The sequence below is a fragment of the Trichomycterus rosablanca genome, chromosome 16 (assembly GCF_030014385.1).
Source record: "Trichomycterus rosablanca isolate fTriRos1 chromosome 16, fTriRos1.hap1, whole genome shotgun sequence".
Classification (NCBI taxonomy): domain Eukaryota; kingdom Metazoa; phylum Chordata; class Actinopteri; order Siluriformes; family Trichomycteridae; genus Trichomycterus; species Trichomycterus rosablanca.
In genome coordinates, this window is record NC_086003.1 from 4581249 (window position 1) to 4596827 (window position 15579).

General features: G+C 38.8%; 1 protein-coding gene across 1 annotated transcript; it reads left to right on the top strand.

The window, feature by feature from the left end:
* The first annotated feature begins 794 nt into the window (after positions 1–794).
* On the top strand, positions 795–15419 carry mamdc4 (MAM domain containing 4). The gene is made up of 29 exons (XM_063012098.1): positions 795–846; positions 2083–2169; positions 2714–2875; positions 3171–3296; positions 3754–3987; positions 4316–4441; positions 4526–4681; positions 4905–5005; positions 5625–5780; positions 5895–5985; positions 7031–7141; positions 7270–7368; positions 8112–8249; positions 8343–8485; positions 8826–8934; positions 9685–9789; positions 9882–10013; positions 10361–10488; positions 10876–11089; positions 11174–11311; positions 11690–11814; positions 11894–11984; positions 12120–12269; positions 12419–12544; positions 12699–12823; positions 14078–14180; positions 14424–14617; positions 14720–14761; positions 14852–15419. The coding sequence occupies exons 1-29, from the start codon at positions 795–797 to the stop codon at positions 14888–14890; spliced, it is 3603 nt and encodes a 1200-aa protein (XP_062868168.1). The 3' UTR covers positions 14891–15419.
* Positions 15420–15579: the final 160 nt, after the last annotated feature.

Consider the following 15579-nt stretch of genomic DNA (forward strand, 5'->3'; position numbering starts at 1 on the left):
TGCTTCAAAATCAGCATCTTAAAGCTTGACTCAAGCCTGTCGCCAATCGCAAAGTAACAGCTGCAGCCACTATGCTCATGTTGAGGTGAAGCTTTCTTGACTGTGGACAGTCTTACATCTGGTATTGACACAACGTGATGTACTTACTGCTGTATTTAATAAATATTCAAATACTATTCTTATAGACTTAAGTATGTTGACTTTTAATATGACTTAATTATTTAATTCATTTTTTCAGGCATCAGTTCCTAACATGTTGATTGATTTTTTGGTAACTTTGTGTGGGGTGTAAAATGGAAGATGATTGTCTTATCTGTCTAATTGTTGTTCCTGCTGTTTTCAGCTCATTCTGCAACTTTTTTTTTTTTTTACAAATGAATGCTGGCTTCTCTTTTTAATCATTAGGTCCAAAAACAGTGCTTAATATTATTTATATATGTTATTTTAATGCTTATAAATATATTTTTTGTTATGTAAAATATGATACATTCTTTTCTATTTGTCTTGTGATGACCAAACGTCATTAAAAACAAACAACAAACTTTAATAAGCATTATAGTGCAAATTTCATGCCAGTAGAGGTTCATGTTGATTATGTCAGTAATACTTACACTATAAGTCACTGTCCAAATCAGTAAACAGTCATTGGTGGATTTCTGGAAATTTATAGCCGCTTTATAGCAGGAAGCCGGTCAGAGTGTCAAGTCCACGTTTTATCTTGTTGAAGAACGTGCAGAAGCTGGAAGAGCAGGTCAACTCAGATGTAGTGCATATAGTCCCTGCTCCATACTGGCATGAAGAGGATCTCTATTCAGCTTTCAGTGCTGCTGTCAACTGTCCACTGGGGTGAGAGATACTCTATAACCATCTGTATTTATAAATACATGCAGTTATCAATATCTTATTTTTAAGCTAGGTTTCTTATTAGAATGATGCTTATCAATATAAACAAACACTTAATGGCCTGTATTAACTGGATCAAGTGTGTGGAAATAAAAACTAAACCTTTATAGATTATTACAAAATGACAGACATTTTTTAGTAATAATAAATAATAGTTATAACTGGTCGTGGTTTAATAAATTTGATAGAAAGAATTTCAAAACCCAGAGGTCTTATTACAGAAAGAGCATTGTCTGCCACATGTCCTTGATATCTGCAGTTCTAATATCTGAGACCTTTGGCCCAAGCATTTCCAGTTATAATACACTGATTGATCTGTCTGCAAGACGCTTCTGCTCCTCTTTTTTTTGTCCATATGATCAGCAACAATCCAAGTCAATCTTTAAAGTGCTTCAACGCTTCATTCTCGCATCCATGCCTTGCTTGAAGGTGGACTGTCGCCCATGTTCCAGGAACTTCTTTTTCATTGCACATCAGGTCCAACCTTGGCAAAATTACCACTGTTTCATGACCTTTTTAATGGATGTACCACCTACCGAAGCATTGTTGCAGACCATTTACACCCTTTAATGGAAACGGTATTCCCTGATGCTGTGGCCTCTTTCAGCAGGATAATGCGCCCTACCACAAAGCAAAAATGCTTCAGGAACGGTTTGAGGAGCACAACAATGAGTTTGAGGTGTTGACTTGGCCTCCAAATTCCCCAGATCTAAGTACAATGGAGCATCTGTGGGATGTGCTGGACAAACAAGTCCGATCCAAGGAGGCCCCACCTCACAACTTACAGGAGTTAAAGGATCTGCCGCTAACATCTTGGTGCCAGATACCACAGCACACCTTCAGGGGTCTATTGGAGTCCATGCCTCAACGGGTCAGGGCTGTTTTGGCAGCAAAAGGGGGACCAACACAATATTATGAAGGTGGTCATAATGTTATGTTTGATCGGTGTATGTTCCAGTTATTTAGTTGTGGAAATCCCAAGACAGAAGTGGCAATCGTTCTTTATTTGCTCTAACTTAAAGAATGTTTGTTGAGTATAGTTTAAGAGGGTGCTATAAAAGAGACACTATTTTGAGTAACACCTTTTTTAAACAGCTAGTTTGTGTTCAAAATGCTGGTTTTACTATTTACGTGTTGCCAAATGCTGATAATATATTTATTTATGTTTTCTTACTGTAGCTTTGGTCTTGGGGAGCAGTGGCTGCACTGGGCCAAAATGTGACTTTATTTGTGACTGTACAGACTGCAGTGATGAGCAGAACTGCGGTAAGATAGACTCATTTGCCAAAAGTGTGTGGACATCTGACCATAAGCATAATAGACAACCATGGGCATTAACATTGGGATGCCCCCTCATCCTCCACTCATCTGTAAATGCTCCACGTGATTTTGTCTTCAGTGTCTGTAAGAATTTGTGACCATTCCCATTTAGTCAGATGAGCAAGGTCAAGCACTGATTTTGAGACTTTTTTGAGAAAGACTGGCTCACAATTGATTTTTCAGTTTATTCCAAAGGTATTTAATGGGAGTATAGGTCAGGGCTCGCTGCAGGCCATCCCAGATTTGCAAACCATGTCTTTAAGGTCACAGGTGCATCCTGCTGGGACAGGAAAGAACCTTTCCCAAAGTGTTGTTCTAAAGTTGGAACCCTTTAAGATATTTATATTTGATAGAATTAATTCACCTGTTAGTTATGGGTGTGGCTAAAACACCTAAACTCAATAGCAATCTGATATCTATAATACAATTCTACACTGTTTCCTACATTCTGCAACTAAAACTTTATTGTGGCCCGGTTTGTATAACACAGGTTACAGCGGTAGAGACTTTGTCTGTGATTTCGAGGATGCAGGAATGTGTGGCTGGATGGACAATTCGGCTGAAGGTGAATATAAGTGGGAGCGGCGTCAGAGAGCAGACCCTTTGCCTAACAGCGGACCGTCCTCCGACTACACCACTGGCACATCGACAGGTATAACAGAGTTTTATTATGATTATTATTTCAGGCTATGATTGTCTGGTTGTATTGTTTGGAAATCCTAAAATTCACTTCTAAATTTGTATAGTGTTTTCTTCTACCTTATTACACACTATATTAATGTTATGCATCTTCTGGTTTCCACATCTTCCAAATGTATTTTGTTTACTTAATTTATAAATACTCAATATTTAATTATTGGTTGTTAGTAGGGGACTTAAAACTTTGTTATTATTGTCATACCTAGCTGTAATGCTGTACGCTGTACAACTCTTTGTGTTTTATACAGGTTGGTTCATGGCTGTTACTGTAGTGAACACAGAGGCTCCCAGCACTGCAGTCTTGACATCTCCCATGATAAGCCAGTCCTCCCCTACATGTCGACTCCAGCTACACTTCTTCATATGGGACTCAGGTACACATGCTTACATACAGTCCTTGGTTCTGAGATCTAATCTGTACTGGTTGTTTATTCTAGTGCAATCATTCATAATAGTGGAAATCTGTCTGGACAGCAGATGATTGGATTGGATATTATTTTATTATCCAGTGGTGGCAGAATGTATGTGATGTGTTTTTTTTATTTTGCCTTGCTTGCTTGTCAGGGAAGCATTTAATACTATTTGGCCAAAAGTAGCCTGACAGCTCACCGGTTCATAAAAACATCATTTTTAAACACATGATTATGTGGAGGAACGTCAGTGGTCTGCACTGAGCCTTTTCTTAGAAATTGAATGCTATTATAGACACAAAATGGGCTTAATTCCAGTGCCAATGGTTTTGGAATAGGATATTCAACAAGTTCATGTAGTGTACATATACTCTGCTGTTTATTTATAGATGTCCCTCCTTTGTATATGTCTTTGTACCAGGTCATACAGGACTGGGTACCAGTCCTCTATGGGCATCAATCTTGACTTCTGATGGGCAGAAAGCGGTGGTTTGGAGGCCAGAGGTCTCGAGCGTTCGTGCTTGGAGGGAGGCCACTATCTTCCTGGGCCGCATTCCCAAACAATTCCAGATTGAAATTCACTCACTTCGCCAAGAAGGGAGGAGTGGAGATGTAGCCATCGATCAGATGGAGTTCTTGAACTGTGCCCTACCAGGTAAAGAAAAATGTGGGATGGCTGGTGGATTTGGTTTGGGCTTGCATTATTTCAGAATAGATGGTTAGTGGTTTGTCTTAATGACTAATGAACTACTCAGTTTAAAACCAGTCCTGAATAATTACATGAAGACTTTATGTTTATTGGACGCTCTTTAATGTGTTTTGGATTTTGATGGAGCCATATAATTATTAGTATTGGTTATAGCAAACAAATGACGATTGGTTATCATTAAAAGAAATTGGCAAAATTTGCTTTCCCAGTCTGGACTGTTATCTGAACAAATCCAGCAAAGTAAACTTACTTAAATTTTCTTTCTATTTCTTAGTGGCTTCAGACACTGGTAGTTGTGGGATAGGCTTTTTGAAATGTAAACGAGGAGGCTGTGTGGAAAAGCGGATGGTATGTGATGGTACAGATGACTGTGGAGATGGAACTGATGAAGAAAACTGTGGTAAGTTGCTAATCATTTTAGGTTCACTATAGTTTATATAGTGATTTATTAGGTCATTTACAGCTCTGGTTTTGGTTTGTATAGGAAACTACTGGAGTTGTAACTTCGAGAAAGATCTTTGTGGATGGGACCTGAGAACACTGTCATCACTGAGGTGGATGAGGACCAGTCAGATTCATATCTCAACATCTGAACCTCTAAAAGGACCTGGAAGGGACCATTCCAGCAATTTAGCTACAGGTACTTTAAATTGTGGCCCTGATTAAGGGTGTGTGTGTGTGTTAAAATGTGCAGATTCGATTTGGACAAGAAGGCCTGACTAACAATCAACATTCCAATTGATCCCAAAGGTGCTCACTGGGGTTGAGGTCAGGGTTCTGAGCTAGGGGAGGTATCCATATAATTTTGGCCATATGGTGTGAATGAATCACTTTTTAAATAACTCACTTCTTTCTGTTTACAGGTAATTTCCTGTATGTTACAAAGCCTGCTGTGTTTAAGAACGACTGGGCATCTTTTCACAGCCCTTCACTGAGACCCACCAATAGCACGCATCCATGCCATGTAGGTTCTTCGATATTACACTGTGAAACGTATGTCAGTCATACCAACTTCAGGGAACTAACAAGGCACACAGTGTTGTTGACATGAAGCACCAGTGTGACTGGTCCCAACATACTACAAATCCCAGCAGCACTTCCTTGTAGAGATACTTCCACCAGTGACAAGTCAGGTCCATGAGGTGCCATGGATCTAAAAATATATAATTTATTAATTTATCTTATCATGCCTTAATATTATATGCTGAATTTTTTTATTTTGATTGTTTTATACAATGTTTGATCACGTTCATTTTTATAGTGCTGCTTTTTTGATGTTCTGTATTAAACAGCTGGTTTCTCTTGCTCAAGCGCTTATTATCAATGAACAGACTGGATATGTGCTAATGTGCCTTGTGTTGGCAGCAGTATAGTCCTCATTGGTGACTGATAATGTATTGTTTTTTGTAGTGTTAGTCTCTGGAATTGCCAGAAATGGCTGACCAGATCTTTAATATTGGCCAATGTCTTTCTCAGGCCCCAACAGCTTATAATCTGATCTAATCAAATTTTATACACAGTAGTGATTTAAATATGCAACACTAAGATTCAGATTTTCACAGATATGGTATTTTGTTTGGCAGATGGTGTTTTACACGCACCAGTTTGGCCGTGTATCAGGGGGTCTGTCGGTACTGGTGGCAGAGAGACAGATTTACCCAGTGTGGGAGCGCGGTGGCTCACTGGGCGATCTGTGGGTGAAAGCTGAGATTGAATTTGTCGTCAAGAGCTCATTTCAGGTACATTTTTTAAATGTATTTGTAATATTTGGTTTATTAAAAATGAAAAAACACAAACGGTGCCATGAAAATGTATTCACATGTATTCATTCTGTCCTTGTCTCCATTCTACAGATATTGTTTGTTGGCGCCATCAGGGACCAGGCGTATGGAGGCATTGCTGTTGATGATATTACACTGTCCCCCGAATGTCAATTGTCAAATGGCAAGTTACTCATTTTCCTGTTTATTTATTAACTTTTTCATACAATTTTTGTTATTGTTTTTTGTATTCCTGTTCAGGGTTGCAGTGTGTTCAGAGCCTATTGCAGGAACACTGGCCACAAGTCAGGAATTCACACTGGACAGGGCACCAGTCTATCTACATAATGTAGAAACCTTAGGCCAATGTACAGCAGTGGTTCTTAACTTAAACACCCAACCCCCCCAACAAAAAAAGTTTAAATAATACACACATTTATTTACTGTTTAAGGTAAATTCTCATTTTCTGACATTGTATTCTGGTGCTCCAATAATGAAAGGATTTGTATATTGGGTACTTACCACAAATTGAAAGCATCACCGATCACCGATCAAACCATCAGCACCAGTAATGTGTATAACATTTATTAAAATTATATTAATCATATATAACAAATATATTACATATGATGTGCCAAGTGTGAGTCCACAGTGTTAAAATCCCTCTGATTTACAGTACCAGGGTAAAGATACAATGTGTTACTTTAAAGAGAATGTATTAGAGCATCTCTTATATAATAATGGTGCCCTGTGTGAGGAGTACTACAGTTTAATAACCATACTTGATTCGACCATACACCACATGCCATTTTTCAATATTTATTCACCCAGTGCTTACTGTACTGGCAGAACAAATACGCTGCAAAATCAGCATCATGTTATGAGTATACGGGACAGATACCTAGATAAATTATGCATATTTAATGGATAAGACACACCTGCTGAGAGATTAAAGATTAACTGAATTAGGAAAATGTTAACCTTTCTCAACGAAAAAGTCCCTACTGCACATATAGGTCTACATGCAAAACACATGTGGAGGAGAAATTGAAATTTCACTTAACAGGAAGTTACAACTTTTGATCCCTGCAAAGTCATTAAAACGGGCTGCTTGTATAGCGTTAGTGAGCAGCTTACTGGCCCCATGAACATCACTGCCCTCTGCTGGCCAACAAGTGACCATCAGTATTGTAAGACTTAGTTTTTCTCAATTTCGTTTTGCTAACAGATACAGTAAAAGCTGACTTTCCCAAACCCCCCAAAAAACCTTGCACAGTGGAAAACAAGATTTGTGACTTTTACCCTGACTGTGTAAATGGAGACGATGAAGCAAAATGTGGTAAGTGCTACTTTTTGTGCTCAGTGAATACACAAACATAAATCAAGGTTGGCTTATTAATATTTCGAATGTGATTGTCTAAGTTATAAATGAATGTAAATGAGATGTGTGTTTCCTTATGTCTATAGGAGACTTTTCGTATGATCAGGGTAGCCTGGGTTGGACGGACACCAGTACAGGAAGCCAAAGCTGGAAGTTAAATCGTGAGAGTAATGCCACATCTACAGGTAGGTACTAATCCACACAAAGATTTATCCTCTTAGTTAATCCTCACCCTGACCAGAATCTAAACGTGCCTAGAGTGTTAAACTTAATCTTAACTCTAAATCTAACCCTCACAGGAGGACTGTGCTCTGACCTTAAACACCAACCCATAAACCAAACCTTGTCTGGTATGTTTTATAACCATGGTTGCGTTGGATCCGGTTTCTCCAAAATAATTGGGTGCAATGCACTAACACACGCCAGAAAGGCCAGAAAGGACACCACTCCGTCCTTACAATAAACAGTACATTAGACAGTAGCCTGTCAAGGATACGCTGAGAAAAAATTAGTTTTAGACTAAATATCAGTCATATTTTATATACATTTTATTAAATATAAACTGTGAACAGGAGCCTGGTTTGATGGTTTTTGGAATACAGTTGACCATGTGGCAAATTTCCTCCCAACATCAGATGACAAGTCTGTAAGAAAACCCATCCGTCTCAAGAGACCACTGTTCTATGTATTGTTTAATTGGTGCAGTAAAACAAACCTTATTTATATGTCCACAGAGAAGCCACTTGCTATAGTCAAACATAATTGAACCATTCAAATTTCCATAAAACCCAAAACAGATGTATGTGTAAACAAATTTAGGACTGGGAATCTGCCTGCCTGCATTACAGTCCATTATTAGCATCACAGACACTGATTTAATTGTTATTGTATTAATATTATCAAATCTGTTGGTAATTTTATGTTTTAGACGTGTTTTTATTTGTGAGTGATGCGGCTGGTCAACAACTGACCGAAGCTCAAACCCGCACTCCTCTACTGGGTCCGTCTGGTCCCGCCTGCACCCTCAAGTTCTCCTACAGTCTTACAGGGAGCAACAATCACATTGGTAGATATGACCCAACACTACAGCACATTCTCAGGCGTCCACATACTTTTGGACAGTTTATATCTATAGGTCTATTTACTGATTTTATTTCAGGTGAAGTATCTGTAGCTGTAGTGGACAGCGTGTTGGGGTCTTTGCCCCGGCTGTGGGAGTATAGTGGGAGGACGGGTGTAAACGAGATAGAATCCTGGGTGAACGAGGAGGTCTATATTGGAGCCAGAGATCATCGTTTTCAGGTATACAGAATTCAGAATTCATCGTACCATCATGCGACAAGTGTATGAAGTCACTTGACAACCGTTTATTTTCTTATTTTTGCAAGAAAAAAAAAGTTAAGTATTTATTATCATCCAGTCACAGCTTTATTTTCCTCCTGCATTTACCTTTTAATTTAACACGTTGGTGGCTCTGCTAGGAATCAAACTTGTGAGTCGTTCACATTTTAGTCCTGTTATGTCTTGTTACTGTGACTTGCTGTGCAGAAAGATGTACAGAATCTAAATTATTTAGCAGGTAGAAGCTGTGATAAATCATCTGCTTATTGAAACTAACCATGTCTCTCTATTTCTCAACAAGCTGGAGTTCAGAGCTCGTGCTCAGGAGCTTGAGTCGGGTGTGAGAATAGCAGTGACGGATGTTCGCTATGTTGACTGCCACCCAGAGTATATTGTCTCCTCGTCTGATGGTAAGCAATGCAAAACATGACATCTTGACCCTGATAAGTCTTGTGGATAAACTGTTATTTCTGATGAAGTTGCTGCTGGGGAAATTTCTAGAAAAAATTGGCTTTATGTTGTAAACCAGGGGTGTCAAACTCATTTTATGGTGCCCCTTGAAAAGCCAATTGTAACGTATCCTGCTGTGATTGCAGTTTGCCTTTTAATTCTTGAACAATTTGTTCTTTTTCTTGGAGGCTAAATTCTGCCAAATTTATACTATATATTTATAATGTATATCTACATTCATATTGTACTCCTTTACCACAGACACGGCCTCATAACACAAGAGACATACCAGTTTCTCTTCTTATAGCACAAACTTGTATTCACTTTCCCATTTTTCATTAAATTTCCTCCTTCTGCTTCAGTTTTCTCTTCTTGTACATTTTGGGTTTATCTGTAAATATTTCTCAACATCACTTGTTGGAAAACCGCCTCAGTTAAACGCTGATGTAGAAACACTGCCATCTAGTGGCGGGATGCGGTCACTATGCAGTCACAAAATCGGCATGCATTGTGGGAGATGCAGTTAATGTATGATTTTACAGCGGGTTGCATAAAATGACAATAGCATTAGCACAACAACAGGCTTACCGTTTGATTCAGTTTTCTGATGTGTACTGTGACTGAACAGCATTTGATGTCATTTTCTACAGCAGTATGTACTGTCATATGCTAACAGTATTTTCCTGGCATGATTTGCTCATTTTAAACAGGACTATCGTGTAACTTTGAAACAGGCTTATGTGAATGGTACCAAGATCAAATGGATAACTTTGACTGGAGTGTTCAGGATGGCATTGATCACACTATTGGAATCGGTATGGACCATTTTAAACGGTTAGTTTTTAGAGTTTGTCTAATTATGCTGTGTTATTCCACCTAAGCAAAAGCTTTCCTGTCCCTCTCTCAGGTAAAAGTCTGGTAGTGGACATGTGGAGCACAAAACTTCGGGGTCTCTCTGGGCGACTTATTTCGCTCCGGCAGTATACGCGTGATGAACACTGCCTTTCCTTCCACTACAAACTCTACGGCCCTGATACAGGTAATACGGAGATCACACTTAATGACCCTTAAAAGTATGACACCTGACCATGAGTTTGTTGAACATCCCATTTAAAAATCCCATCTCCCCATCCTATTTGTGACTTGAACATCAGTTCCACTCTTCCTCAAGAATTTGGACTGTGTTTGTGGCAATCAGTAACCATTAAATTAAAAGAGCATTAGTGAGGTCAGAAGACCTTACTCGCAATTAACCTTTTAATTCATCCCAAAGAAGTTCAGAGCTCTGTGTTGTCCACTGGAGTTCCTCTTGCTTTAGGCTTTATAGTGTTGACCTGTGTGTAAAGTTCTGTATTTCACTGATTTATGGATGTCCACCTCCTCTAGGTGCACTCAATGTTAAGCTGCTCCATACAGACGGCTCAGAGGAGCTGCTATGGACTCGTTCTGGAGCTCACGGAAACATGTGGCACGAGGGACACTGCCCAGTTCCTCACCAGCTTACTACCTTCCAGGTACCAGCAACGTTTTAGTACAAACACCAAAATGAACATACAGGTTTATATATTGGTATTTGACATAGTGAGAAAAAATAAATAATAACATACTTATGGGTGTTGAGTAATTAGTTCCTTAAATTATTGGAATTAGAATTGGAATTACAAAAGCCCCTGAGATGGATTGGCGCCTTTTCCAATGTTTATTCCTACCTTGCGCTCTATGCTCCAGGGATACCAGACCCATCATGACCCTGACCAGGATGAAGCGGTGGTTTTGTTTAATGACCAAACTCACACAATGTAACAATGATGCAAAACAGAGTCGATTAGAAAGGAAGCTATTATTTATTTGCATTTCTTTTGTCGGACTAGTTTTTTTCTCTCTCTCTCTTCGTCTCTCAGTTGGTCTTTGAGGCGGTGCGCTCAGGATTCGATGGACAAGTAGCGATAGATGATGTTGTATTTGTGAAGGGCCCATGCTCTCTACCCACACAGTGTTCATTTGAGGGCCAACAGTGTGTCTATAGCAGCAGCGGAGCTGCACTGTGGGTCTACCAGAACTGGGATTCAGCACGAACTGGCCCAAAGACAGACCACACCCTCGAGACGGAGCTGGGTAAAACAAAGTGACGGCATTGAACACTTGAATTCTAAAACAAAGTGAAAGAAAGCTTGAAGGTTGTGTGTCATGTCGCTTTAGGTCACTACATGTTTGCTCATAGTGGTAAAGCAGTCCTTCCTAAGGGCAGTGTGATGACCCTGACCTCTCCTGTACGCCAGGGTGTGACTCACACAGAGTGTGTGTACTTCTGGTATCACATGACAGGACATAACCCAGGTAAGACAGCCAAGTGTGATAAATTTTATTTTAAACATTAAAGCTTTGAAACATTCCACAATAAGCAGGTGAACTGGTAACAGGCGAGGGAAACGTGATTGGTTGTGTTTCAAAAAAACTTTGTCTATAGTTCAAACAGAATTGTAAATAATTAAGGTTTTTCACCATCTACCTGATATTGTGAAAAGATTCAGGGAATCTATCTATTTATCTGTCTATTTATCTATCTGTTTATATATCTGTCTGTCTGTCTGTCTGTCTGTCTGTCTATCTATTTATCTATCTGTCTATTTATCGATCTGTCTGTCTGTCTATCTGTCTGTATGTCTATCTATCTATCTATCTATCTATCTATCTATCTATCTATCTATATGACAGGCATTTTGAGTGTTTATGTACGGCCTGTTAATGGGGACAGAGTCAAGTTGTTCAGCAACAGTCTAAATCAGGGGCATGTCTGGCGTCTCAGCATGGGCAACTTAAGCTGGCATGGAGACTGGCAGGTAAATATTTCATCCTATATTGCATGTTTAAAAATGCAGCAGGATAATCGCATTGCTCACTGTATTGCTGCTTCATCAGTTACAATTTGAGGTGGAGGGACAGGGTGGAGAAGACACGTACGTTGCCATTGATGACATCAGCTTCTCAACTCACAGTTGTCCTACACCAGGTTTGTTTATCCACACAAAACCAGTTACTCATGCATGAAGAATGCAGGATTACTCAATTCCTGGGTGTCGTTAGCTAATCTTTGGCTAGCCCCAAGTTTAGTGTTTTACTCTTTTTATGTGATGAATTTCTTCAGATAAGGTTTGTGATCTGGAGCGAGGATTGTGTGGCTGGTCCAACACTCAGAGCCACCATCTGGATCGCTTAGACTGGGAGCTGAGCAATCTGCTGTCCGAAACACACTACCCCACACCGCCATCGGACCACACGCTGGCCAACGAAAACGGTTTCAGTTTTTACATGGGGTTACGGTTTTAAGTGTACTGTAACAATTGCTGGTTTCTGGTTGCCATATTTGTTCAAACATTCAAATCAATGGTTCAAATTTACCAAAATTAACCAAATGTACCTTTCATATATGAAACCCTTTTGTAGGTCACTTCCTGTTCCTTCCATACACTTCACGAGATACCGCCAACCATAATGCCTGGCTGCTGAGTCCTCACCTGCCCCCCACCAAAGGCACCTGTGTGTATTTTTGGGTTTATCAGCCTGTTGCTCGTAAGTTTACAGTTGTGTTCTAATATTAAGCACTCATTATCACATTTACTGTTTCCTGTAGTCAAATTCTTGGTCGATATGTTTACACTTTACACAGCAAGTACAGACTTAGTAATGTTTAATAAGCATGTGGATTTGTTTTCTTTCCATGTAGATGACAGCAAATTGGTGGTGTGGAAACTTTCTGAAGGGTCCAAAACTGAACTTTTGAGCCTCAATGAGGCTGGACAAACCTGGAGACACTTAAAATTAAACATCACTTCAGACAATGAGTTCCAAGTGAGTTATATTATAAGTTCTTTTATTAAACAATAAAATAACTCAGTTATTCTTGTGTGTTTATGTGTAAAATGTTACAAATGTACTTAATACAACCAAACCAACTCCTAACCAAGAGTGTAATTTACTTACAACACCCATGCTGAAGCAGTTCATTATTAAATTGTGCATTTTTATTACACAGGCTGCAGTAATTAGTCTCACAAGGCCAGATATTATGTATTAGAATTAGATATCTAGTAATACTAAAAGACATCAGGCTCCAACTTTAGTCAACAAGCCAAAATGTTTTTAGATATATCCTCATTATTTAAATAGTTATTTAGATAGTTCTCTCTGAGGTGTTTTAATAAAGTGTAATTTGTTTGCATACATTAACACAGGTGACAGAACACAGTTTAGATTCAGTGCAATGCCTGCACAGACATTTCTTTTAATACTGCATTGGGGTTTGCTTGACAACTTGACACTGCTGTTTAGCCATTTAATCTTACGACCAAATGTTTATAGCAGCAGCATGTTTGCACAGCACACACCAGGGATTTTTGGTTGCATTCCAACCTATGTCCTGTGTGGTACATTAAATATATAAAAAAATAAAAAAAGTGTAACTTGTGTGCCTTGTTAATGAGCATGGAAATGCCAAGGCTGGCAAAACACAACAATTCTCTATAAAATATACTAGATTTTTCCCCTTTACAGTGCATAAGATTATCAACAGATTCAATTAAAGCAATAAGCCACGAGAGGCCGTGCATTACTGTGATTTTAGCACGGGGATGACGTTTTTGCACGGGGACGACCTAAAACTTCTTTCCCCGTGCTAAAATCATAACAGTAATGCACGGTCTCGAGTGGCTTATTGCTTTTATAAAACGGCGGTCAACATAAAATATAATAAATACAACAATGTTTAATTCATAAATGTATTTATTGTGTATAAACTTACAATAAAGCATTCTTCCGCGACGCAAAATAGTTCGATTAACAGTGTTGCTAGGCAACATGAGGGCGAAAATAAAATTAATTTTATCTATTCAGTGGCGTATTAATATGGAATGATGTGAGGTGGTCCTAGGTGTGCGTTTATCGGGGATTTTACAACGGCTTCGAACGCGGCTCAGCCAATCAGATTTTAGGACCGGAACTATCCGTTTTATAGTATTTATTTTGATATGTGTATTTTTTATGATATAGTTTTACATTCTTTCTTTTGTGTGTGTGTGTGTGTTTGTGTGTGTGTGTGTGTTATAGATTGTGTTTGAGGGGCTTAAAGGAACAAAAGGAGTTCTTGGTCTAGATGACTTTGGCTACACTGTTGGTGTAAATTGTGTTGGAGAGGAGACAGACCAAAGCAGTGAGATTTTTAATTTATTCTACATTTTTCACACAACAATTATTACAAGAATACAAAAAGTGTACATACAGTAAAACACACAACATGGTTGGTTTGGTCTGTGCAATTAAGTTAATAAAACTGACCCCTAATATTGGCCTGATTTAATATTATTTCCATTTAAAAGTTAATTCATTTCTAAACTTTTGGAGAGTCTCACTGTATGTATGTAACCTTTAACTTTCCAAATATGCTGTTCTACAGTCTCAAAATCCTCTGATAACACCGGAGCGATAGCTGCCTCAGCAGTAGTCGCCGTTCTCCTGATGGTAACGCTGGCTGTATTAGTTTTCTTTTATCTGAGGATACGTGAAAGGTCAAGAGCTCAAACTCACTCCTCAGCTGGAGGTTCTGATAATCCGGGCTTTGCAAATGAACTGTACGACCCTAGTGTGATGGTAAGTATGCATGTCATCATGAACCATGTATGCTCCTGTTAGACTGTTTAATACTATATGTGTTTAAATCCTGATTACTTGTGGTTGCTTTTCACTCCCCAGCAGGATCGTGTGCATTTACCTCCCATCATCACCTCCCATCATGTGAGTGATCTGTCTGTGTTTTGCAGATTATTATTAAAATACCTGAGTTGAATTGTTGCATCACTAACAGTGTTGATGCCTGATTTGCAGGGCAGTGAGGATGCCGTAAACCAGCGAGAGATTTCCTAAGACGTCACACATACATGCCAAACAAATGTACTGTGTTTAAAATATGTGTTTTATTTCATCAAACCAGATGCTCCATCCAAACTGCATTCTACTGTTCTAACTAGCATTTCATTACTAGGTAATAATTTGGTTAAATACTTTATGTACATTTAGGTTTGACCACTGTATCTGCTGTCAATGCACTCATAGACTGTTTTTGTCAGCCAAGAAGCAAAATGAAAGCCCTGATTTCAGAATCATCTGGTTCAAAAAGGGGGTTTCCAGTTTCCCGAGACCTGTTTGTTCTACCACCTCATCACAGGCATCAGCCTGTAGAAATGATACAGCCTTATAATAATGTACCAGTTTACTTGGTCAACATCTAGTACAATTAGAGGTTTAATACCAGGTGATTACATTATTTACATTATTATTTGAATTATCTAAAACGTTTTATGCAACAAATGCAAATATTTTAAATATTTAATGTTAAATGATGTCTTTTGCAGATGTGTCTGCTTTGTATATGTATAGTAATGTTACTGTATGTTGCCCGTAATTGTTGAAACGCTGCAACAAGATCATTAAACATAATATATACATAAACATGTAGCTACAGTCTCCTACAGTTATTGGCACCCCTAATCCCTAACATAGATGAGTAAAAGGCTTAGAAATACACATTTTGGTAAATTTGCTTGATCTCACAC